The 25905-nt window shown below is 42.4% G+C and overlaps 1 protein-coding gene and 3 non-coding genes across 7 annotated transcripts; all 4 read right to left on the minus strand.

Moving 5' to 3' along the window:
* Positions 1-9638: 9638 nt before the first annotated feature.
* NCL (nucleolin) lies at positions 9639-23114 on the minus strand. Of its 4 annotated transcripts, none has more exons than XM_045575488.1 (14): positions 22934-23112; positions 21471-21584; positions 19538-20030; positions 18959-19154; positions 18759-18847; positions 18425-18566; positions 17724-17848; positions 15191-15314; positions 14213-14370; positions 13188-13311; positions 12824-12957; positions 12183-12309; positions 10208-10431; positions 9639-10107 (listed from the first exon to the last, which is right to left on the minus strand). In XM_045575488.1, exons 1-14 carry the CDS (start codon positions 22949-22951, stop codon positions 10031-10033), a joined length of 2145 nt encoding a protein of 714 aa, XP_045431444.1. In that variant the 5' UTR covers positions 22952-23112; the 3' UTR covers positions 9639-10030. The 4 variants fall into 4 exon arrangements, with proteins under 4 accessions (XP_045431444.1, XP_036277342.1, XP_036277341.1 ...); XM_036421449.2 differs by having other exon boundaries at positions 18759-18845; positions 18954-19154; XM_036421448.2 differs by having other exon boundaries at positions 18759-18866; positions 18954-19154.
* LOC118710019 lies at positions 12001-12129 on the minus strand. Its single transcript, XR_004985246.1, has one exon. It is a non-coding gene; the product is annotated as a small nucleolar RNA SNORA75 (small nucleolar RNA).
* On the minus strand, positions 12634-12712 carry LOC118710026. Its single transcript, XR_004985253.1, has one exon. It is a non-coding gene; the product is annotated as a small nucleolar RNA SNORD20 (small nucleolar RNA).
* On the minus strand, positions 18647-18716 carry LOC118710023. Its single transcript, XR_004985251.1, has one exon. It is a non-coding gene; the product is annotated as a small nucleolar RNA SNORD82 (small nucleolar RNA).
* Positions 23115-25905: the final 2791 nt, after the last annotated feature.

Consider the following 25905-nt stretch of genomic DNA (forward strand, 5'->3'; position numbering starts at 1 on the left):
CCTTCTCCTATCTCTCTAGGGAGACAGATCCCACAGTGGGGTTGCTTGGGTCCCTGGGGAATGTGAGGGATTTTTATTTTATTTGTGTGTGGTGTATGTTTGTTTTGCCATAATTTATTGCAGTCACTTGTACCTGATAAAAACCCAACTCCAAACTAGCTCAAAACAAAAGAATCCAAAAAAACTTTTAGTGGGTGTAACACATCTGTTTCAGGTGTGGCTGGGTCTGGGTGCTTAAATAATTGTTTTTTATCTGTTGCTCTTCTTTTCTTTGAATTGACTTGATCTCCAAAGGGAGGAAAAGATGGTCCCAGACAGCTTCACACTGCCCTCCCTCAAATAATAATAATAATAATAATAATAATAATAATAATAATAATAAGTGTCTTTTCTGATATTTCTGGCAAAACTTAAAGTGTGAACCAGTATTCACAATAAGAATAGAATCCTCTATCAGGACATATTGAGGCCAGGGGCATGGTTAGCACCACATGGCTGAGCAGGATTATAACAGAAGGGGCACTGAGGGAAGAATGGGTTCCCCAAAGAAAGGGGTTATGAGGCAACAAAAATAATAGACTCAACCCATAGAACCTGAGTTTGAAGTTGACTCTCATGCTCTGCTAAACATCTGATGCTTCCCATCCTTGGGCCCCCAGGTAAGCTTGTGCCCTCCATTCTCCTCCTTTGGGTACTATTGATCCTTTTGTTAACTGAGGGAGGGAGGGAGGGAGAAAGAGAGAGAGATTTGTTGTTCCACTTATTTATGCATTTATTAGTTGATTCTTGTATGTGCCCTGACCAAGGATCAAACCTGAAACTTTGGTGTATTGGGACAACATTCTAACCAACTGAGCTACCCAGCCAGAGCCTTAAAATTTCAGTTTCTGATTATTTGTTTTAGTATGTAGCAATACAACCATAAAAAATTATTAATAGGAATGCCTTAATAATAAATGTGAAAGGTGAATGAAGAAATATAAAAACTTTTTCTTAGTGATAGAAAACAATTGAAAAATATGTTCCTGTAGCAATATTAATGTTTAACATTTAACAATTCTATACAAAATTCTTTTTTCCTTTTGTTTTTTGTAGAATTTGGAAAAGCTCTTTTAAAAGCCATCTGAAAGAAGAAATAATCAAAATAATTAAGAATATTTGGTAATAAAAGAAACTAGCTTTACCAGATTAAGAACCCATTATAAATTAACTACTATAGTAAATTAATATTGTCTGGTACAATGCATGGTCAGATTAATGATGCTTAGTAGATTAGGAACTGTCTCTGGGATAATTAGGACTACCTCGTATAACAAAGCAGAAATTGTTTTAGCTGGTTTAGCTCAGTGGATAGAGGGTCAGCCTACGGACTGAAGGTTCACTTCCAGCTTAAGACACATTCCCTGGGTTGTAGACTCGATCCCCAGTATAGGGCGTGCAGGAGGCAATCAATTATTCTCATCTTTGATGTTTATGTCTTTCTCTGCCTCTCACATCTTCTCTGAAATCAATAAAAATGTATTTTTTAAATTGCCCTAGCTGGTTTGGATCAGTTGATAGAGCATCAGCCTGCAGACTGAAGGGTCCCATTTTCGATTCCAGTCAAGGGCACATGTCCAGGTTTCAGGCTCAATCCCGTTTGGGGCTTGCAAGAGGCAGCCAATCAATGATTCTCTCATCATTGATGTTTCTATCTCTTTCCCTCTCCTTTCCTCTCTGAAATCAATGGTAGAGCGTCGGTCTGCAGACTGAAAGGTTCCAGGTTCAATTCTGGTCAAGGGCATGTACATTGGTTGTGGGCACATCCCCGGTAAGGGGTGTGCAAGAGGCAGCTGGTCGATGTTTCTCTCTCATCAACGTTTCTAATGTAGCTCTCTATCTCTCTCCCTTCCTCTCTGTAAAAAATCCATAAAAGATATATATTTTTTAAATAATAAAAAAATAAAACCAGTGGGAACCATACATGAAAATGTTATTGTTCTCTACATAAAGCAATGGATGATGTCACAAAGAAAAAGATACTAGATTTAAGTATATTCACATTTCTACCATTTGTGCTTCAAAAGCCTGTGGGTATTGGATGGATAGGTGATGTGGAGTCATGGCTCCCTGGGGAGGGACCAGAAAGTCTGAGGAACTAGAGGCCAAAGGTGGGGTGAGGAGCCTTCCTCCCTCAGGCCTGTGGGGTCAGGCCCTTCCTCCTGACAACAGCTTGGAGACTCTGAGTCCTTCCAGCTGAGTCGGGGAGACCAGGTGTCTCTGCAACCTCAGGATCCACTTGAAATTTACTTTAAAATATAAGGCACGAGGTACTAACACAATGTTTCTCCAGACGGGTGGTTATCCAGTTGTTCTCACACCAATATGTCTATCCTCTACCAATCCAAACTGCCAAGCTTATTATATACTGAACTAGAGCCGTGGTTGGCAAACTGCGGCTTGTAAACCACATTCGGCTTTGGCCCCTTGAGTGTGGCTCTTCCACAAAATATCACAACCTAGGCAAGTCTATTTTGAAGAAGTGGCATTAGAAGTTTAAAAAATTTGGCTCTCGCCAAAACCGGTTTGGCTCAGTGGTGGAGCGTCGGGTCTGCGGACTGAAGGGTCCCGGGTTCAATTCCGGTCAAGGGCATGTACCTTGGTTGCGGGCACATCCCCGGTAGGGGGTGTGCAGGAGGCAGCTGGTCGATGTTTCTCTCTCATCAACATTTCTAGCTCTCTCTCTCTCTCTCTTCCTCTCTGTAAAAAAATCAATAAAATATATATTTTTAAAAATAAAATAAAAATAAAAAATAAAAAATTTGGCTCTCAAAAGAAATTTCAATCGTTGTACTGTTGCTATTTGGCTCTGTTGACTAATGAGTTTGCCACCCACTGAACTGGAGGCCCGATGACACGAAGTTCATGTAAGAGTAGGACTTCCTTCCCCTGGATGGAGGGCAGCATATTTGACTTCTCATCCATAATCCAGGCGACCTGCCTCAGCGTTTCCCCCTTACCACTTCCCAAGTAATGCCTAAATTAGTGTTTGATGGAAGAACTGGGGACTGTAGCCTAGTCAGGTTGATGCATTCAAAAGACCATCACAGCCCGGACAACGTTTCTCAGTGATTGAACATCATCCCATGCACCAAGAGGTCACTGGTTCGGTTCCTGGTCAGGACAGACCTGGTTGCAGCTCAACCCCAATTAGGAGTGCAACAGGCAGCCAATCAATGTTTCTCTCTCATCAATGTTTCCATCTCTCCTCCCTTTCTCTCTCAAATCCATTTTTTTAAAAGCATTTAAAAAATTACTATTATCCAGTTTCACTTTTGTTTTTTAAAATATATGTTTATTCATTTAGAAAGAGGAAGGGAGAGGGTAGAGAAACATCCACCAGATACCTCCTGCAGGACCCTACTGGGGATACAGCCCACAACCCAGGCATTTGCCCTGACTGGGAACCAAACTAGTGACCTACTCATTTATGGGTCGCCTTTCAAACACAGCCCGGCCAGTTTCACTTTGGGAATAATGAATATGACAGGACACAAAAGCCAGGGATTTTTGTGCTGAAATTTTTTTGTGAATGGAAGAATGAAACCAGCAAAACAGAAAAAACATGTCCTAAAAATGCATCAAGATGAAGGATGGGGGGGGGGGGGGGGGCGGGTTATGTAAGAAAAGCTCAATTCAAAAAAGTTGGAATACTCCCAACACTTGGATTTGCTTCTTCACAAGAAGATTTTATGAAAGCATCCTCTAAGATTGCTTACCAGAAGGCCAAAGAAAATCTTGCACACTCTTAGGGAGGCATGTCAGTGTCGGGACATGCGCACAGAAATTACTGAGCCAATTTCTGGATTGAGTCAAAAGAAAACGTTGGAAGCAGTTCCCCCATCTAACAATGTAATGTGTAGGAGAAAAGATGACATTTATTTTAACATTTTAAAGTAGGTCTTTCAGGAAACAGCAGCCTCACTATTCCCCAAGGAGGCCTTTTGCTCATGCTTTTGCTCACTATGAACATGCTGATGCTACACAAGAATTCTTACTTTGTAAATCGCCTTTGCAAACTTCAAAGGCTGTCAACATTTTGGAAGTGGTAAAAAGGTTTTTGCCAAATAAAACTTCGCCTGAATAGAAAAGGTTCATTCTGAGCAAATGGGCCTCCTGCAAAACTGATTTTTTGAAAATTTAGCGATAAAGCTCTCCTTGTCTTTTTACAGAAGTGCACAGGCAACGAAGACTTTTCCAACATCCTCCAAGATGTTTTGTCAACATTTCTAAAAGTCACCGACTTTATGAGAAGCAGGTCTCTTAATCATTGCACTTGAAAAAAAGTTTATCAGCCCTAACCGATTTGGCTCAGTGAATAGAGCATCGGCCTGCACTCAAGGGTACAGGTTCGATCCTGGTCAAGGGCATATAACTTGGGTGCAGGCACATACCCAGTAGGGTGTGCTGGAGGCAGCTGATCAATGTTTCTCTCTCGTTGATGTTTCTAGCTCTCTTTCTCTCTCTCTTCCTCTCTGTAAAAAAAAAAAAAAAAAAAAAAAAAAAAAAAAATCAATAAAATATACATTTAAAAAAAAAAAAGTTTATCAGGAAATGGGAAAACAATCATTTGAAGTGCTCCTTAGTAACTTTTGAAGGACAAGTTCTAAAGCATTTGTTCAGAATGACAGCAAAAATCTTTTTCTGAGAGGAAGAAAGCCCACTTCTGAAAAGACTTTGAAGAAAAAAATTGTATTCTTAGGTTACCTTATTTGGTGGATACTTTTAACCATTTAAATGAGATGTCTTCCCATTTGAGGCTCTGAAACAATCATTTTGATCTAGAAATTTTACAAGCTTTCTTGGTAGTGCTTTCCACATAGAAGAAAATAAAACCAAGAACAGCCTTGCAAAGATCAAGTTCTGAGGAGCGCTTTACCCAGAGAGCAGGCACAAAACACTCTTATCAATTTCTTTGCAAAGAGAAATTGGACGACACCTGAAAACACTACAGCCACAGGCCAAGCATGAATCTCACCTAGTGTCCTTATCTTATTTCAATGATAGTGTCTGCTTCAGTTTCTGGTATTGTTTGTCCTTCAACACCTCCAAAAGTTGATGTTTTACATTTGTCCAGTTTATAATTATCAGCATAAGGGTTAGTCAGTTAGAAGCCAGTCCACCATTATCAGAACCAACTCTCTAACGGTATTTTAAATGTCAATACATTTTATCTAATGCATCAATACATATTATTCTATCACAAAAGTTGCTCTTAAGTATTTCAGTAACTATTCTAATAGTTTCCCCTAATTAAAAAAAAAAAAAAAAATGATCTTGAGACCTGGCTGGGTGGCTCAGTTGGTTGGAGCACCGTCCCATGCAGCAAAAGGTTCCAGCTTCAACCTTCAATCAGGATACATATCTACATTGTGGGTTTGACCCGATTGGGGCAGTACAGAGGCAACCATCCTTTTACTTGATGTCGCTCTTTCTCCCTTCCTCTCAGAAAACTCAATAAAAACCTGTCCTTTGTGAAAACTAATTTTGAAGACATTTATCCTAAGAGGGGTTCAAAGGCTTTATCAGACTCCCAAAAAATTCCCAACACAAAAAAGATAAGAACTTTACACTTAGGAACTGCCTGCCATAAGATCCTCTCCCACTGCCACCATAGGGTTCCCTGCAGTCAAGGGAGGGAGTTCCCTCAGGGTTCCTTCGTTCATCACTGAGTGCCTACCTGGCATGTGTCAGGTACTGTTCTATACCCATAGGACAGAACAGTGAACAAAACCAAGTCCCTTCCTTCAGTTTGCCAAGAACATGTTCATATTTCCATGTAGAGCAGTGGTTCTCAACCTTTCTAATGCTCAACCCTTTAACAGTTCCTCACGTTGTGGTGACCCCAACCATATAATTATTTTCGTTGCTACTTCCTAACTGTAATTTTGCTACCGTTATGAATCATAATGTAAATATCTGCGATAATGTAAATATCTGTGTTTTCTGGTGGTCTTAAGCTCTACAGGTTGAGAACTGCTAGCAGGGTCGTCTAAGACCATCAGAAAACACAGATATTTACATTACGATTTATAAAGGGCAAAATTACGAAGTAGCAATGAAAATAATTTTATTGTTGGGGGTCACCACAACATGAGGAACTGTATTATAGGGTCGAGCATTAGAAAGGTTGAGAACCAGTGAGAGGACCAGCAATGAACCCTCCAGGCCTGTCTCCTGCCATTACAGGTAACCTGGCCCATGAGGAACAAACATTGGTTCATATCCATTAATTGGTGAAAACTAGTCTGCCGAGATAAGCCCTAATCCCAGGATTTGTTCCACCTCAGCCTACTATCAGAGCCACCACTCTGGTGTGTCAGCTCATCTTTGAAGGGTGGAGAGGGGGTTTCAGGCAAGGAGGGATCATCTGTCAGATGCTCCAGAGTAGCCATAAACTGGAGGAAAGCCTGGTCACTGATTTTTCAGCCTTTGACTCTTAATGAGCACCAGAGGGGTAGGAATATGAGGACTGAAGCCACAATGCTGAGAGGCAGATTATGGTATTTGTTTGGCAATGAAAGGAAAAGGGAACAGCTTGGTGGGAAGGGTCAGGGGACAACCTCTTTTTGGAAGAAATATCTGGGCACTTCTTAAAGCTGAGGAGAGACAGAGATTGAGATATAAAGAGGTAGTAGACCATAGAAGGGATAACTCAAGAGAAAAGAGCACAGAAACATTCTATGATTTTAGTTCTTGGATCCAATTGGAATCCACTTAGGGGCTTCGGCAACTTCTCTCAGTGTGTCTTGAGTGGATTTCCTATAGATCCCAGACCCTGTCACTAATCTGAGGGAAGAAGATACCGAATTCAAGATCCACCGCCTGAAACTAATCTCCATGCTTCCCTGACACATCAGGTTTCCACATTTTTGTGGATGTGCTGCCACCTGCTGGAAGAATGACAAAAGTAGTGACAACCATTTCCTGAAAGGGACTGCTTGTCTAAAATGGCAGCAAAGCCAAAACAGGTTTGGCTCAGTGGATAGAGCATCGGCCTGCGGACCGGAGGGTCCCGGGTTCAATTCTGGTCAAGGGTATGTACCTTGGTTGCACGCACATCCCCAGTAGGGGGTATGCAGGAGGCAGCTGATCGATCATTCTAGTTCTCTATCCCTCTCTTTTCCTCTGTAAAAAATTATATATATATATATTAAATATATATATATATATATATTATATATATATATTAAATAATATATATATATATATATTAAAAATAAAATGGCAGCAAAGTACTCACTCAACCCACCAAATTAGAAACCAGACAGGTACCAGCAAGGCCTGGGATGTTTACAGGGCCTGACCCTAAATGCAGGCCCTAGCACTTCTCTCCGGCCTTGCAGGGTAATTACCCTCCATCATCACTTTTTATTTTTATTGATTTCAGAAAGGGGAGAGGGATAGAAATATCAATGATGATAATCATTAATCCGCTGCCTCCTGCACACCCCCCACTGGGAATCAACCAATGACCTCCTGGTTCCAGGGTCACCCTGGCTGGGCCTCTATCCTCATCTTCATTCTACTGTAAACCAGCACACGCTGGAGTTAACAGGATCTGATGTTTCCATCCCTTAAAGGGAAAGAAATAGCAAGAACCTTAACTTTCCTCCCCATATTGTGGACAATTTCAGCATTATCAGAGACTAGCTCTAATGGCAGGACAGTATCTTATAGTACAGGACCTACACTAACAGCCAACAACTCCTCTTGCAATTATCAGGTCAGGCTCTAGCCTCCTTTCCCTTCCCTTCAACAAGTCCCCAAAACCCTACTCTTGTTTCCAAGTCAGACAAGCATTGAATAAGCACTGATGGGCCTGAGCTAGTTGCAATCCTGCTTCATGCTCCTGGATTCCCAAATTGCCTATTACATACTCTTAGGCCTCTTAATTGCTGAGCAAAACAGCCAAGCATTTGCTTGGGAGAAGGCCCTAGTCAATGTAGATTGATCCCTGGTGGCCCACAAAGATCCCTCACATGCCCTTGACAGTTGAGGGATTAAGTACCATTAACAAAACTTTTGATATGTTCAGTTCTAACTCCACTCAGCCTTGAATTGAAATTTAATGGCATGCATAGACTAATTAGAACTTTTAGTCTAGGAAAATACTGGTTCCCAGCTCGTTTTGGTTTCCCTATCAGAGGACAGACCTTCCTAGGCAGCACCACTTTCATTAGCACTTGCCATCCCTCAAAAGCAAGACCTGTTTTGCTCTTAGTCCTTGGTACCTGGAACAGGACTGTTAAGTGGCCGATGTGCAACATGGCTTAGATTTCCACATCCCACTAGCAAAAAAACGAGACAAAACAACCCGCTCACCTCTTTTAGGTTGACTTCCCTTCAAGTTTATTGAATCCTACCAGTAGAGCCTTTTTTCCCATTTTTACTAGTCTGATCAGTCAACAGGTAGTTAAGTCCACCTGCTTTTGGCAGATTTCAAAAATCTCAGCTGTGCCCTAGCCAGCTTAGTTCAGTGCATAGAGCACTGGCCCGTGGGCTGATGGCCCAGGTTCAATTCCAATCAAGAGCACCTGCCCAGCTTGCAGGTTCAGATCCAATAGGGGACATGCAGGAGGCAACCAATGATTCTCTCATCAATTTCTCTCTTCCTCTAAAATAAATATAATTTTTAAAAATCTCAGCTGTTACCTGGGGCACTTTAAAAATTTTTTTTTCTCATCTATTTTTGAGGAAGAGAAACATGAGAATCAGCCCTAACTGGTTTGGCTCAGTGGATACAGCTTCGGCCTGTAGACTGAAAGGTCCCTATTTGATTCTGGTCAAGGACATGTACCTTGGTTGGGGCACAGGCCCAGTGGGAAATGTGCAGGAGGCAGCTGATCAATGTTTTCTATCCCTCTCCCTTCCTCTCTAAAAAAAATAAATGTATTTTAAAAAAATAAACATTGATCAGTTGTCTCCTGCATGCCCCCTAGTAGAGATCATGCCTACATGTGCCCACACCACCAGGAATTGAACTGTGACTTCTCTGGCTCATAAATCTATTACTTAACCACTGAGCCACATTACCTGGGCTGGGGCAGCATCTCATCAGCCTTTAACTTCTAACAAAAATGTGTGTGTGTGTGTGTGTGTGTGTGTGTAACAGGGACAGGGAATGTTTAATAAATCAGTTAGAATGTATGGGTACTAACATAGTGCAAAACCAAAGGCCTTTCTTATAGTTCTATCTAAGGTTTCTGGTAGACAAAAAAAATAAAAGGCTCATTTATTGGATTGGTAGTGTGTCGTGTCCCCCCACCCCCACCCCCCCGCCAGTCTCCATTGGTCCATCCATCCTTCATGAATTCTATTAGTCACTGACTATTCCAGAATCCATATTCTCAGTGAGTATCTAAGGAGGCCTAGCCAAAGGACCCCTGTTCCTCTTTCTGGAGCACTTGTCAGAACACACTGGACTCCCAGGAAGCCAGAGGAAACTTCCATTTCACCAAACTTTTGGCTAGAGCATTTGAAACCTAAGCACCAAGCATTTCCATCGGAGGCTAGGGGTGGATCTGAAGTGGGTTTACCATGTTCCACCTGCAACAGTTATTCTAGGAGAAACACTCTAGGAAGTACAAGTCTGGCACCAGAGTTTAGGACTTTTAATTTGTCCCATAGCTGCTGAAGCAAAATTATGATAAAACATTCTGCTTTCCTTTATACCCCAACACACACAAAAAAAAACTATTTGTAGGAAAAAAATGGTTTTGTACATGGGAAGAAACAATATAAATTCAAAACTTACAGATAAGGTTAGCTCTACCACTCATCTCTTTAAAAAGTTTATACGAATATCCAGTCAAAACCAACAGAGTATCTCCTTTGAAATGTTATCTAAATGGATATCCAAGTAGACCACAGGGCTGTATACTGTCTTGGAATGTCCTTAGAAGGCTCTGTCATTGATCAGGTAACAGAGTAAAAACACCAGAGTCCTTTCTTTTTCAAATGGAAGAGGGAAAGACGGGGATAGAAGAAACTATTCAAACTTTGTCTTCTTTCCTTGTGGCTTATGGTCTCCTCCTCCTCCTCTACCTCCTCGGAAGCCTCCTCGCCCTGAAGGAAGGGAAGACGTCATTAAAGAACAGGTGCAAAGCTGCCAGGTCTCCCTCCCCCAGTGGCAGTGACCTCTGATGCAGACCCTGATGCTACTTACCTCCAAAACCTCCCCGGCCTCTGCCGCCAAATCCACCTCGACCTCCTCTGCCACCGCCTCTGCCTCCAAAACCACCTCTGCCTCCACCACGACCCCCGAAGCCACCTTCACCCTTAGGCTTGGCCCAGTCCAAAGTAACTTTGTTTCCATCAATTTCACCATCTTCCATGGCCTCCTTAGCGGCTTTGGCATCTTCCTCACTGTTGAAGTCTACAAAACCAAACCTAAAATACCAAATCAAATTGTTCATTAAAGCAAAGATCTATGGAATACAGTGGAACCTAGGTTTTCTAACTTAATTCATTCCAGAAGGCTCTTCAAAAACCAATTTGTTCAAAAATGGAATCATTTCCCCCCACTAGAAATATAAACTGAATCCATTCAGGACTACTAAATGATTCTATTTTAATCTTTCTTATACATAGTACATGTTTAACATATTAATACAGAAACATTTCTCTTCTTACTTTTATGGAACCACCCCTACTAGCTTTACTTTATATATATATATATATATATATATATATTTTTTTTTTTTTTTTTAAATTGATTTTAGAGACAAAGAGAGAGGGAGAGAAACATCAATGATCACGGAGCATGATCTGGGGAACAAGCCCACAAGCCCTGCTTGTGCCCTGATCAGGAATCGAATCATGACCTCCTTGATTCATAGGTCAATTTGGCCTTAACTAGCTTTCAATCACTTTCAGCACACATTCCAGTGGTGCAGCATCTTCTTTCTCAGGAATCATGGCCTCAGCCAGCTGCTTTTCATTTATCCAAATCAGCAACAGTTTTTCTCTCTCAATTTCCTGTGATCATTGTTTTGCGAACACTTTCACACAGTAACATCAGCACTAGTTTTAAAATTATAATCATCCATCTCACCAGCAAAACACATAAAAACAAACTAGAACAGTGGTTCTCAACCTTCGTAATGCTGCGATCCTTTAATACAGTTCATGTTGTGGTGACCCCCAACCATAAAATTATTTTCATTGCTACTTCCTAACTGTAATCTTGCTACTGTTATGAATCATAAATTAAAAAATGTAAATATCTGATATGCAGGATGTCTTAGGTGACCCCTGTGAAAGGGCCATTCAATCCCCAAAGGGGTCACGACACACTGGTTGAGAACCGTAGTTACTAGAAGTTTAGAGATAAACTGACTGACATTCTGTTTGCAGGCCGAGAGATGCTTTTTGTCATGCTAATGTATGAAAGGGTTATCAGATCTAGAACTGCAGTTTTGTTATTAGGAAAAAAAAATTTTTTTAAAGAGTATGTCAGGTGTTTTTTAATTTTTTTTCTTTCTTGTCATCATTGCTCTGTCAGGTATTTTTTTGTTTGTTTTTGTGTGTGTGTGTGTGTCTGTGTTTTAATATATTTTGTTGATTTTTTACAGAGAGGAAGGGAGAGGGATAGAGTTAGAAACATCAATGAGAGAGAATCAACGATCAGCTGCCTCCTGCACACCCTACTGGGGATGTGCCCTCAACCAACGTACATGCCCTTTGATCGGAATCGAACAGGGAACCTTTCAGTCCACAGGCCGATGCACTATCCACTGAGCCAAACCGGTTTCAGCTAGAAAAAAATTTTTTTTTCTTTGAACAAGTTGCTCTAGAATAGAACTGTTTGAGATGGGAGACATTTGAGAACTGAGGTTTGACTATAAATGCCAAATATAATCCTAAAAGGTAGCCTTGCTCAATTGAGAAAAGACCAAAGTGGTAAGAGTAGCTCTCTCCAAAAAGTTAAAACTGGGTTTACTGACAGCCTAAATGCAAAAATGTCTCACAAAACAGCAGCATATACCTCTGAAGAGGCAAAATAATGCTAGCTCTGTGAATTGTCTCTTCTTCTCGTGCGAATCCGTAACTGCCACAGAGCGACAGAAAGGAGCTCAATGAGAAGACACATTGGATGAGAGGTCCCCACTCAGTGGACACTGTACCCTCCTGCACCTTACCCTTTGGAAGAGCCAGTCTCCCGGTCAGTAACTATCCTTGCCCGGACAGAACCATCAAATGACTCCTTCAATGTCTCTTCCGTAGTCTCCTCAGATAGACCTTTGACAAACAGAGTTTTGGATGGCTCTGGGGAAGAAAAAAAAATAACACTTCATTCACAATGATGATATGGACTTATGTAAGATTCAAAATGACTACTAGCCAAGAATGCTTATCATATTAGAACCCTAAAGTGTCTCTATGAGAAAAAGGTTATCTTAGCCAACTAATATTTAACAAAAACAAAGGCTTTAAATCAACTGCTATCTCAAGTCTACCTTGTCTACCAAAGCAGATCTTTTATAGAAAGCAAGAGAGCCAATCCAAACAAGTGAGACAGATCTTAAGCAGGTAGCAACAACCACAACATGCAGTAAACTATGGGCAGATCTATTGCTCGAGTTGACATGGCTGGATCAGAACTTGACTATCTAGAGGAATTTTCTTGGATTTCATCAATTATTTCTCAGATAATCGATCATCATATCCAGTGTCATTTACTCAGCAACAATAGAAAAAAAAGTTCACCTCTAGATCTGACCCAAGTTAAAGCATGGCACAGTTATCCCCCAACCACAACACTCTGGTAATTTTAACTTACGGCTTCTTGCATTAGACGATCCTCTGGGTCCTTGCAATTCCAGCCTGATTGCTCTGCCCTCGATTTCTCTTTTATTACAGGAATTTAAAGCTTCTTTAGCATCTTCAAATGAAGCAAATTCTATAAATGCATACCTAAGGATGAACAATATTTAGAATACAATATCAAGCCCGTGGCTCCTCTGCAATCACATCTGATGCCAGAAGGCCTTTCGCCCCTCAAGCAAATAAACAAAGCTCTTTATACTTATTTATATAGCTAAAAATGATTCAGCTTCTAACAGACAGGGTGAGAGGATTATATCTACTATTCAAGACACTCTTACAGCCAATGACTGACAACATAAAGATATAAATTATTATACCCTTTAGATTTGCCATTTTGGTTCTGGGGCACTTTGATAAATGTTGCCTTCTCAAATACTTCCTGAAGAGTTTCTTCTGTTGCACTGTAGGAAAGGTTGCTTAAAACCAGAGTTTTTGATTCACCTACAAATAAAGAGATGTCAAATTAAGACTGTGAAACAGTGGTTTGCAATTTCAGTCACAGCTATATCTTGTTGTTTTTTTGGGTTTTTTTAATATATATTTTATTGATATTTCACAGAGAGGAGGAAGGGAGAGAGATAGAGAGCTAGAAACGTCGATGAGAGAGAAGCATCGACCAGCTGCCTCTTGCACACCCCATACTGGGGATGTGCCCGCAACCAATGTACATGCCCTTGACCGGAATCGAACCTGGGACCTTTCAGTCCGCAGACCGACGCTCTACCACTGAGCCAAACTGGCTTCGGCTATATCTTGTTCTTAAGAATTTCTGTGCTTAGGCTGAAACTGGTTTGGCTCAGTGGATAGAGCATCGGCCTGTGGACGGAAAGGTCCCGGGTTCGATTCCAGTCAAGGGCACATATCTTGGTTGTGGGCATATCCCCAGTGGGGGAGGTTGCAGGAGGCAGCTGGTCGATGTTTCTCTCTCATCGACGTTTCTAACTTTCTATCTCTCTCAATTCATCTCTGTGTAAAATCAACAGAATATAAAAAAATTTCTGTGCTTAGGAGAGTTAACAAAGAAAAGTTGATGCATATAGAACCCTATTCTGAGTGTGTCAATATACTGAGTACCTATAATGCAGTTATGTCTGGCTTCCTTTCATTCCTGTTATTCAAAAGTGTAAGCTGACTACTGACCTATATCTTCCAAGAACAATATTCTAATTTTAAATTGTGCAAGAAAAATTTGAAAATGTACATTCAAGACACAGAATTACTATTACAAATATAAGCATAACTTGCTTAACAACATCCACACTCAGTCAACTTAAAGCTCAAAAATGCAAAGGATTTCGCTCCATCAATTCTGGAACCTTGTAGGAAGATTATAAATTCTTACCACTCCAGGTGCTGTTCTTTCCACCTCTATGGTCTTGATTTTGACCTTTCTCTCCAGTATAGTACAATGAAATGGATCGTCCATCTATTTCTGTTCCTTGCTTTTCTTCCAAGGTTTTCTCTGCATCAGCTTCTGTCTTAAATTCAATATAAGCAATCCTGCAAAAGCATGTATAAAAAAAGAATTTGAATTTTAAAACCATATTTATTTTTAAATTATATATTTTTTATTGATTCAGAGAGGGAGAGAAATATCATTAAGAGAATCTGACTGGCCATCTCCTTCACGCCCCACACTGGGGATTGAGCCTGCAACTCGGCTGGTTTCAATCAAACTGTGACCTCCTGGTTTGCCATGAAGGTTGGACAATCACATTAATTTTTAACACAAATGTTTTAATCTCAGTAATGACCTTATTTCAGCTGAATACAACAAAAATGTCCAATTTTATACTATTTTAATAGTTGGCATGTTTGAGGTTTCTGCCATCCTCCACTTTTCAATTAAAACTTTCCTCCAACCCAGACTGGTGTGGGATACTGGTTAGCATCAGACTCACTAACAAAGGCTCAAGAGCACAGCTGGAGGCAACCAGACTATTTGTCTCTCTCACATCAATGATTCTCTCTTCCATTCTCTGAAAAATAAATGGACAAAAATGTCATCAGGTAAGATTAGCAAAAACTTTCTTCCCAAGTATTCCTAGAAAATGTGTTCACAGTAAGCCCACTTCACTTCAAAATTATTGCCATTCCTTACAAAGCATGCACTATATATTTTGTAATCTTTTTTCACATTAACTCGTCTTTTAAATCACTATGAATTAAAGTACATTATCCCAATTGTATGGATAGAAAATCAAGGCATAAGTTATAGATTTGCCCATATCATATACATAGAAAGTTGGGTCATTTCCTTATAAATTAGAATCACATTGATTTATAAAACTCTTAACATTCGGATAGACACAAAACATACCCTTTACTTTTTCCATCCTTGCTGACTAATCTGATTTCCATAGCATCTTCAAACACTTCTTTTAATTCATCCTGAGTAACTTTATAAGGCAGATTTTTTGCCAAAAGTGTTCTTGCATCTCGATCTAGATTTAAAAAAAAAAACACAAAATGAATAGGATGGGTTAAAAGACCTTCCTCCTTACCTCCAAGATAATGACCAATAGAAAAGTTCTGTTTAGAAAATAATTTGGAGTCCTATAAATGTATAAGACAGACACTAACAGTATGGCAATACAGCAGTAGCAAGACACAAGCTCCTGTCACATCCAACATCAAAATATGTGCTGGATACTTAGAACTCAACCTAGTAGGTGCTTAGCAGTTTGTTTCAAAAATGTATTTTCGCCCTAGCTGGATTGGCTCCAAGGATGGACTTAGGGGTCCCAGATTTGATTCCAGACCAGGACATATGGTGGGTTGTAGGCTCGATCCCAAGTGGGGGGCATGCAAAAGGCAGCCGATCCATGATTCTCTCTCATCACTGATGTTTCTCTCTCCCCTTTCCTCTTTAAAAATCGAAATATATACATATTTTAAATATATTTTTATTGGTTTCAGAGAGAAAGGCAGAGGGAGATGAAAATATCAATGATGAAAGAATCATGGATTGGCTGCTTTCTGTACGCCCCGCACAGGGTATTGAACAGTGACCTCCTGGCTTATAGGTCAATGCTCATCCACTGAACCACACCACTGGGCAGTTTTGTGTGTTTTTTTAAATATATTTTATTGATTTTCTAGAGAGGGATGGAGAGAGCGAGCTAGAAACGTTGACGAGAAACATTGACCAGCTGCCTCCTGCATACCCCCCACTGGGGATGTGCCACAACCAATGTACATGCCCTTGACCAGAACCTAACCTGAGATCCTCCAGTCTGCATACTGACGCTCTACCACTGAGCCAAACTGGTTTCAGCTACTGGGCAGTTTTTAATTTAAAGTCATACCAAAACCGGTTTGTCTCAGTGGTAAGAAAGGTCCCAAATTCGATTCCGGTCAGGGGCATGTACCTTGGTTGAGGACACAAGCCCATTCGGGGACGTGCAGGAAGCAGCTGATCTATGTTTCTCTCTCATTGATGTTTCTAACTATCTCTCTCCCTTCCTCTTTATAAAAAATCAATAAAACATATTTTAAAAAAAATTTTTTTAAACAAATAAAGTCATGAGCAGCCCTGGCCAGTGTAGCTCAATTGGCTGGGAGAAGGCACAAGCCTGGGTTGTGGGCTTGATCCCCAGTGGCCAATTGATGAATCTCTACCTTCCCCTTCCTTTCTCAAAATCAATTTAAACATCTTAAAGAAGTCATGAACACACATGAAACGTGACAAAGTACATGAAGGATACAAAAAAAAAAAAAAAAAAAAAAAAGTCAGGGATTTGATCTAATTCCAGTGAGGAAAGATCTCCCCATATTAGGGTATGCTTGTACGTCTAAAGCAGTGTTTCCCAAAGTGTGCTACGCATACCCCCAGGGGTACAGGAAGTTTGGTGGGGGTACGCATTGCACTGGAGTTTGGTGGGGATATGCACTGCACCGTGTTTAGCTGCACCTAATTCTACATTCTCACAAGTACAAAGGGTACTCAGTTACGAAAATTATAGAAAGGGTATACATATGCCAAAAGTTTGGGAAACACTGGTCTAAATAATTACTTTTTTTTTCTTAAATATATTTTATTGATTTTTAACAGAGAGGAAGAGAGCGAGCTAGAAATGTTGATGAGAGAAACATCGGCCAGCTGCCTCCTGCACACCCCCTCCAGGGATGTGCCCGCAACCAATGTACACGCCCTTTGACCAGAATCGAACCTGGGACCTTTCAGCCCGCAGACCGACGCTCTTCCACTGAGCCAAACCAGCTTCGACAATAATTACATATTTTTAAAATACATTTTTATTGATTTCAGAGAGGTAGATTAGAAACACCAACAATGAGAATCATTGATCAGCTGCCTCCCCCACGCCCCACATTGGGGTTCAAGCCTGCAACCTGGGCATATATATGCCCCGACCAGGAATGGAACCCTGACCACCTGGTTCATAGGTCACCACTCAATGACTGAGCCACAACGGCGAGGCTATATTTCTTTTGAAGATATTTAAAATTTAGGAAAAGAGGCATCAATTGGCTGGCTCTTGCAAACCCCCTACTTGGGGATCAAGCTCCACAACCTGGGCATGTGTCCTGACTGGGAATTTGAACAGACAAACTTTTGGTGTACGAGCTGATGTTCACCAACTCAGTCACACCCGCCAGAGCTAAACAGTTATTTTTTGTAAGTTCATTATTGCTTGCTGACTCAGGAATTTCTAGCACCAGCAAACACTGTCAGGCACTACTGTAAGCATTTAACATTCTAACTTATTTAATCTTCACAACACTAGGAGAGTGGGGAGGGAAGAGTAATTATTTAACCTGCCAATTAGACTAGAAATATAACAATTAAGGAATTACCTATCAGTATCACAATTATCTAACGCAGTACATACCTTTTTTACTGTCTTTTCCTTTTGGTTTCTCTAGTTTAATTTCATTGCCAAAGACTTTTAAACCAGTGAGTTCTAAGGCTTTTTCCAGATCCTCAGCAGATTCAAAATCCACATAGCCAAACTTCCTTTAAGGTGATAAGGCAAAGGATAAAAAGTACACGTTTAAAAAAAGCAAAAGCAAGAGCCCCATTTACATGTATACTAGACAAGCAGCAACACTAATGCAATGGGGCAAGCAATGATTTAAGTTAAAAAGCAGCATACTCTATTAATAAAACTAAGTCACTGAAAGCTCAGGATACAGACTGAGGTTTAAATACCAAGCAAGACCTGATGCAGGTCCATCTCTGAGTTTATCTTTATTAACTACACTGCTCATAACAGCTAACAAGAACTTGTTAAAGCATCAAGGAAGGAGAATGCTGTCTGGTTATTTGGATCTAACAGTTTTACATATTTTTAAGAATAAAAGCTCATAGCTTATTAAAAATCATTTTGTGCTATATCAAAAGTTAACGGAGATTATGGAAACTTCAATTGGGGAACGTTGTACAACTTAATAATCTAAGTAATAGTTCATTAATGTCTAAACTTTGAAGACACACTCATGCTAAAGGGTAAAGTACTAATGTTCTAAAAAGGGAGGAAAAAAAGCATTAGCAGACCCAGGAATAAGGTTGGCTTAACTTCCCCTTACCTACCTGGACACGCCAATTCTGACATCCACAACAGCAAGATCGTTTTTAGCAAAAACATCACTGATACCCGTTTTTAATTCAGGAGCAGACTTGTTAAAATTCAGGTTTCCAACAAAGAGATTGAAAGCAGTTGTTGGTTCTGTGGCTGCACAAAAATTAACTCAAATTAATCTGATTTATAAAGTATGGGATGAATTTGATTTCCAGCATAAATTTCTATACACAGCACATCAGCATACTGCAATGTAACATCAGGTTTCAGTATTAAGTCCCTTTGTTGTTCATCACTTGTGCTATTAGGTACAAATCCCTCCCTCTCTCCATTATGACAAGTTACCTTCTACTTTCTGTTTCTTGGCCTCAGGAGCAGCTTTCTGTTTGGCCATTTCCTTTTTCCGTTTTCCAGGTGCTTCTTTGACAGGTTCTGGACAAGATTTCAAACAATCTGTATTATCCATAAGTAGCTTCACATATTCAGTACCTTCTTTAAATAAAATTCACACCAAATCACTTTAGAATCTAGCTCAATTACCTTCCTCCTCCTCCTCCTCATCATCATCGTCCTCTTCATCATCCTCATCATCCTCTTCATCGTCCTCATCGTCCTCTTCATCATCCTCATCGTCCTCTTCATCTTCATCCTCAGCTGTGCTCTTGGCCTTCACGGGAACAGCTTTTACGGGAGCTTTCTTGCCTTTGGCTGGTGTAATCTCCATAGGTTCTTCTTCAGAATCTGAAAGAGAAGCTACCTTGTCAAAAACTCAAGAGAATTATCCCCAAACCAATATAGTTCAAGATAAATCTAAAGGAAAAAATATAACACAATACTGTGCTTAGTAGTTATAATAAGAATTAACAGACTCCTTGGAAGTGAAACCCTGTATTATGAAAACTACTCATAGAATGCGCTGTGCTAAACATTTTATCAGGGGCAGGCAATCATTTATGACTACCACCCTAGTACATAACCAGCACAGAGAATCCCTGGGAGGATTTTTATCTACCCCCATGGTGTCATGGAAGGATTATGTTTGCATGTTGCCCACCCATCCCACAATCTCACCCCTAATGTACCTTGCAAACAAGAGCCCAAGGACTACCCGTAGAACGCCTTACCATCTTCTTCATCATCGTCATCATCCTCATCCTCGTCTTCATCATCATCTTCATCTTCATCGTCTGAGGCAGGAGCAGCAGCAGTAGCTTTCATCACTGCTGGCTGAAATTCAACCTCATCTTCATCCTCATCCTCCTCATCGTCATCATCATCTTCACTGTCCTCCTCATCATCCTCATCCTCGTCACTATCTTCCTTCTTGGCATTCTTGCCGTTCTTTGCTCCCTTGACTGGGATGGCTACTCCCTTCTTACCAGGGGTTGCTACCAATGCTTTGCCTGGTGTGCCTCCCTTCTTACCAGGTGTGGCTAATGCTTTGGCTGGTGTAACTGCTGCTTTTTTGCCAGGGGTTGGCACAGCCACTGCCTTTTTGCCAGGGGTGACAACTGCTTTCTTGCCTGGCGTGGCAACTGCAATCTTTTTTGTTGGGGAAACCATCACCTTCTTTCCTGGAGTTGTAGCCTTCTTGCCTTTTTTCTGAGGAATGATAACCTGGAAATTAAATAAAATAAACATGAGTCTATTTTTAAACTCAGAGTGACCACTGGTTCCCACATAAATGAGTGCTAAATCCTGGCACTACCTCTGGTTCAAGACTACATGCATTAGAACTATACTAGCATGAACTATACTAGCATCATGTTACATGTCCTTCTGTGTACCTATGAAATCAGTCCTCATTTTCAGGTAAAATATCCAATCATAAAGAACCCGTAACACTTCAAATACCTCTGCACCCAGACTTGTGAATTTCTGTCTCTCATCCTCTAGTAATTGCTTCAGCTTTGGCGAAGCTCTTCACCTCACCAAAAAGTACCCAGTCTGAAAATAGACTGTCTGGATCTCATCTGCTTCTGTGTGGCCCGGGGAAAGATTTTGTAAAGCCTCAACTTTTTTTCTCTTCTAACTATGAGAATCAATGTTACATGTTGTTTTAAGGATTATGAATTAGATCCTATAACTAAAAGCTCAAACTGTTAAGTGTTATTAAATCATTTGGGGAGGTGGTATAAAGTTCACTGAAAGCTCAGTATTAGGACCAGAGATAAAATGAGCATCAAATAGGCTAGACAGTCCTTGCAAAATTAATACAAAAAGTCAGCCATAACCGGTTTGGCTCAGTGGATAGAGCCTGCAGACTGAAAGGTCCCAGGTTCAATTCTGGTCAAGGGCATGTACCTTGGTTGTGGGCACATCCCCAGTAGGGTGTGTGCAGGAGGCAGCTGGTCGATGTTTCTCTCTCATGGATGTTCCTAACATTCTATCCCTTTCCCTTCCTCTCTGTAAAAAATCAATATAATATATTAAATAAATAAATACAAAGAGTGAGCAGTTAGCTTGATAAAAACATTATCTATATTCAAGTCACACTCAAAGCTACTTTTTGTTGACCATCAGTTTTATCAAGTTATGTGTTAAAATAAAACTTGTAGTTGTCTTTACAATAAGCAACAGCAGCCAAGCGTACCAAAGTGTCATTGTCAGCACAAAGGGAGGTGGCATTCCTCACTCCACAACATAAAAATGTGACTATTACAAAACTCATACAAAAAAACAAGAAAGAAGAATAGAGACCTACTTTGCTTGGCAGCTAGGAAAGAAATCTGGTAAGGCTAACCTCAGATCTGAATATAATACTCAGCACTGCCACACACAAGACAGTTAAATGTCCAGGCTGTTTCCTCCCCTAGCATGTGGGTATGTTGAAACTGGAAATGATTTAATACTTCTTCACTAAGCCCTGTAGAGGGCACATGAGGAAGAGGCTCCAGATCTTTTCTCTCAAGCTCATCCAAATACTTACCCTTATGGTATTTTTGACACTCAACCATTACAACAGGGCATATGAAGGAATACAATCTTCCCTTTGCCAGTATTTTCAGACATACAACATGACTGTATAGGATTCTGCGTTAAACTGTACATAATTACCTCTTCTCCACTGCTTTCATCTTCTTCATCTGACATTTCCTCATCTTCACTATCTTCTTCTACCTCCTTTGGAGGAGGAGCCATTTTCTTGGACTCACTTTGATTTTTACCAGCCTAAGACAGACATGATTATTAGCACATTACACCTCCCACATTTCAGGCCACTACCATTTTGCTTACTTTCCTCACAGTACAATGGTCATCTCCCTTTCTCAGAACCCACTTTTCATTCTGTTAAATATTACAAATAACATAATCCAACTTTAGGAAAAAGAGAATTTCAAAGAAATCATTTCCCTCTTCCTGTTTGCTTAAGCACATCTGTTTTAAAATTTATACTTCCAAAATCTACTCTTATATCAGGCAGAATTTCTTAATACTCACTAGCCTACAATAGGACCGTTTCAATGGCCAATAACTCAAAACCTCACCTGGGGAAAACTACCTTAAAAAACCCTTTGATACCGAAACCGGTTTGGCTCAGTGGATAGAGCAGTCAGCCTGCAGACTGAAGGGTCCCAGGTCCGATTCTGGTCAAGGGCAAGTACCTTGGTTTCAGGCACATCCCCAGTAGGTGTGCAGAAGGCAGCTGGTCCATGTTTCTCTCTCATCGATGTTTCTAATTCTCTATCCCTCTCCCTCTCTGTAAAAAAGTTAATGAAATATATACTATTAAAAAAAAATCTGGTGATAAAAATGCTGGTTGAGGGGTCCTAATATATGGTGACAGGAGACTTGACTGAGTAGTGAACACATGGTGCAATACACAGATCTTGTAACATAGAAACCCAAACCTGAAACTTGTATATCCACGTTGACCAATGTCACCCAAATAGTTTAAGAAATAAGCTTTCAGTAAATTCTGGCACCTTATCCCAAAACTCCTCTGAAATTAAATTAGGGAAACATTATAGAAATATGTCTTAAGCTAAGATTAAGACCATTGGTCCTATACTTTTCCCTTCCCAGGGAAACCCCGCCCCAAGGCCACGTGGGGCCATCTCCACCATGTGCGCGCCGCCAGGCACTGAAAGCACGCGGCGGGGCCTCCTTCCGGGGCCCACCTCATAGTTAGGATCCTATAGGCCGCTCCCCACCTCACGGAGCGGTCCCCTCCGGAGATGCCGGGACGCACGCGGCACGGCCCACGTGGCGGGCCGCCCGCCGAGGCACGTGCGTCAGGAGGCGGTGTCCCGCTCGCACCGGCCTCATCCCTCCACCGAGGGGCAGCGCCCCTTCAGTCGCGAAGTCTTTCCACGCCGAATCAGCAACACCTGCCGAAGCTTTCCACCTCGCCAAAAAGTACCCAAAAAGCGCGAGACCTCTGCACTAATCACGCGAGACTTCCCGCAGCATGGCGCCCTCGAATGCGCCTGGGACAGCGCGCAGGCCCGCCGCGCGGCGCGCGCGCTCCTCAGAAAATAGGCCTCGGCGTCCGTGGTTGCGCGAGGAAGGCCTCTTACCTTTGCGAGCTTCACCATGACTGCGGCTTATGACGGTGGAGTGTGTGGCGGGGGAATGGCGCAGATGTGCCCAAAGGAATCAAACGGCGACGATGGCGGCCGCAGGGACTGAAGAACCGGAGCGCGAACGTCTCGCTACCAGCTAGAGCTCCAGACTGAGGCGAAAGACGGAGCCTGCCCAGTAATCCCCTCTGGAAAGGCGACGACTCTGGCCTCGTGACTCCACGTCAACCAACCACAGTTTGCGCTCATCCGACAAGCCAATCGTGAATCCCTATCGAGGACGTCGCGGGGCGGAGCCTGGGCGGGAGTGGGCGGGCCAAGGCCGCCGGAGGAAAGGGTGGAGATTCCGTTTCTGGGGCCTGAGGGGAGGGTCGCTTTGTGCGAGGCCGACGTTGATTGGGTGGCGGGCGCGCGGTTCCTGAAGTGCCCTGCGCGGAGCCTGCGCCTTGGGACGGACGTTTTTTGGCGCCGCGTGTGCCGATTTCGTGAGCTGTGGGTACTGGCCCTTTCCTGCTCCCGATGTGTCCGGATACTGTCGACTAGGGCAGAGTTTTTCGATATCCCCGTCCCGCACTGCATGCTCAGCCGAAAAGGCTGCCATGGAGAAAGGAATTCGCCCATAGTTTCTTGATGAGCCCGAGAGCTAGGTTCACAATGCCAGAGTGGGCGGCCCACCTTAGCCCGGGTCAGAAAATCCCCTGGTCGGTCTGCAAGGGATTCCTTCCCGGGCCACGTGCCTAAAGTTGCCCCCTGAGAGCTGTGAATAAAGGTAGTCGGGGCTGGTGTGGGAGGCAACCAATCGGTGTGTCTCTTGCATTAATGTTTCTCTCCATCCTCTCCCTCCCAAGTCCCTGAAAAAATGGAAAAAATACCTCCAGGTGAGGATTAAAAATAAACAGTTCAAGCAGGGAATAGGTTCCAAGGTTAATGGAATTGCTGAGAAGCCAAATGGGACCTAAGACACAAGGAGGAAGTTGCAGCCTCCCACAGAGGATCCCTTTCCTGGGACAAGGAAACCTGGCCTCAGGTGCCAGAGGGAAAGGACCTGGCCTTCCTCCCCTGGAGGCAGCCTGAGAATGTCACCTGCCGGCTCAGAGACTCAGGGCTCAGCCCTCAGCTCTCAATGATGAGAGAAAATCGTTGATGGGCTGCATCCCACATGCTCCTTACTGGGGATCCAGCCTGCAACCCAGGCATGTGCCCTGACCAGGAATTGAACCAGGGACCTCAGGGTGGATGGCACCGCACTTAACCAACTGTGCCAGTGACCAGGGAGCCCCTGAGCGTCCTGGAGGAGGGCTGGTCATGGGCTCAGATGCTACCTCCAGTAGGCTGGGCCCTATGGGAGAGAAATCCTGCTATACACATGTTGTGGTTTCTAACCATACTGCTCAGCAGCAGCTCAGAAAATCTTACAGGAGCTTCAAATGGATCTAGCCTCTGGTTTCCAGCATCTATTCCCTATCTTCTCTCCAGGGATCCTCACTTCTCCCCCTCCCCCTCCTTCAGCATTTACCCACTTTCCACTTCACAGGGGGGGAAAACAGACCTCCCCAGGGTGTCCCTGGTCCTTAGCTTTCCCCTCCAGACCCCTGGAAGCTGGAGTCTCTCTAAAACAATATCCTTTCCCTGGGGACAGTGGAGTCTCTCTCCAACTCACCCTCACCCTCCTTTCCTTCTCTTGTCCTTCACAAGATATAGCAGCAGGGAAGAGGAGAAAAGTTGTTGCCAGTCCCTCTCTGGACCTCCAACACCCCCTTGATTGCTAGTCCAGAGGACACTTCTGAACCTTCTTGTTCTGCACCTCTCTGTGGCTTTTTCCTTGACTGTGTCCTCCATGTTTCCCCTGCCTCCTTTCTCTTCCTCCACATTCTTCCTCCTCCCGGTAAGTTCTCTCCTTGGATAATGCTCTTGGCTCTGTGGTCTCAACTCTTTTCTGTATGTACCCCTACCTCCTGCCCTCTGCTTGGGGCACCTTCTCTGGCAGCAGCTGAGGCTCCTCCTCCCAGTGGGGAGCTGCCCCACCTCCATGGTACCCAAATGGTGTTCCTTTTTCCAGGAACAACTTGCCTCCTGGGATCCAGAAATCTCCCTTTGGTGTTCTATAACTCTTCACATGCAGAATGTCACAAACTGAACCCAACTTCTTCCACCCTGAACTGCCATTTTTCATACCTCATTAAATGAGACACAGCAGCCAGCCCTCTGTGCCAAGAGCCAGATGTTACCTTAGACCCAACCTCTCCCTCAACTCCCACAGCAGGGGCTTCCCAAGGCCTGGCCTTCGGATGTCTTTGGGATCTGTCCACTGCTCTACCCACTACTTCCACTTAAGCCTTCATCATTTCCTGCCTGGATCATTGCAGCAACTCTGAATCAGCCTCCCAACACCAGCCTCCCTGGCACCTGTAGCATAATCCACCACACTGCATGCAGCACACCTGGTTGTGTTTTTTTGTTGTTGTTGTTGTTGTTTTAAATATACTTTATTGATTTTTTACAGAGAGGAAGGGAGAAGAATAGAGAGCTAGAAACATCGATGAGAAAGAAATGTCAATCAGCTGCGTCCTGCACACCCCCTACTGGGGATGTGCCAGCAACCAGTGTACATGCTCTTGACCGAATCAAACCTGGGACCTTTCATATGCTCTTTCCACTGAACCAAACCGGTTTCGGTGCACACCTGGTTTTTATTTTTTTATTTTATTTTTTTTTAAATATATTTTATTGATTTTTTACAGAGTGGAAGGGAGAGCTATAGAGAACTAGAAACATCGATCAGCTGCCTCTTGCACATCTCCTACTGGGGATATGCCCGCAACCAAGGTACAAAAACCTTGACCGGAATCGAACCCAGGACCTTTCAGTCCGCAGGCCGACGCTCTATCCACTGAGCCAAACCGGTCCCGGAAGAAACTTGAACTTTTAAAAGATCATTTATACCTCATACCCATTGGGATAGTTATTAT

Source organism: Pipistrellus kuhlii, unplaced genomic scaffold (assembly GCF_014108245.1).
Source record: "Pipistrellus kuhlii isolate mPipKuh1 unplaced genomic scaffold, mPipKuh1.p scaffold_m20_p_7, whole genome shotgun sequence".
Classification (NCBI taxonomy): Eukaryota; Metazoa; Chordata; class Mammalia; order Chiroptera; family Vespertilionidae; genus Pipistrellus; species Pipistrellus kuhlii.

Coding starts and splice junctions, on each gene's coding strand:
- NCL (XM_036421448.2), bottom strand. Junction 13,312..14,212: donor AAAGAACAGCACCTGGAGTG/GTAAGAATTTAT, acceptor CTTTATTTGTAG/GTGAATCAAAAACTCTGGTT. Junction 10,108..10,207: donor AGGCCGGGGAGGTTTTGGAG/GTAAGTAGCATC, acceptor CCCTTCCTTCAG/GGCGAGGAGGCTTCCGAGGA.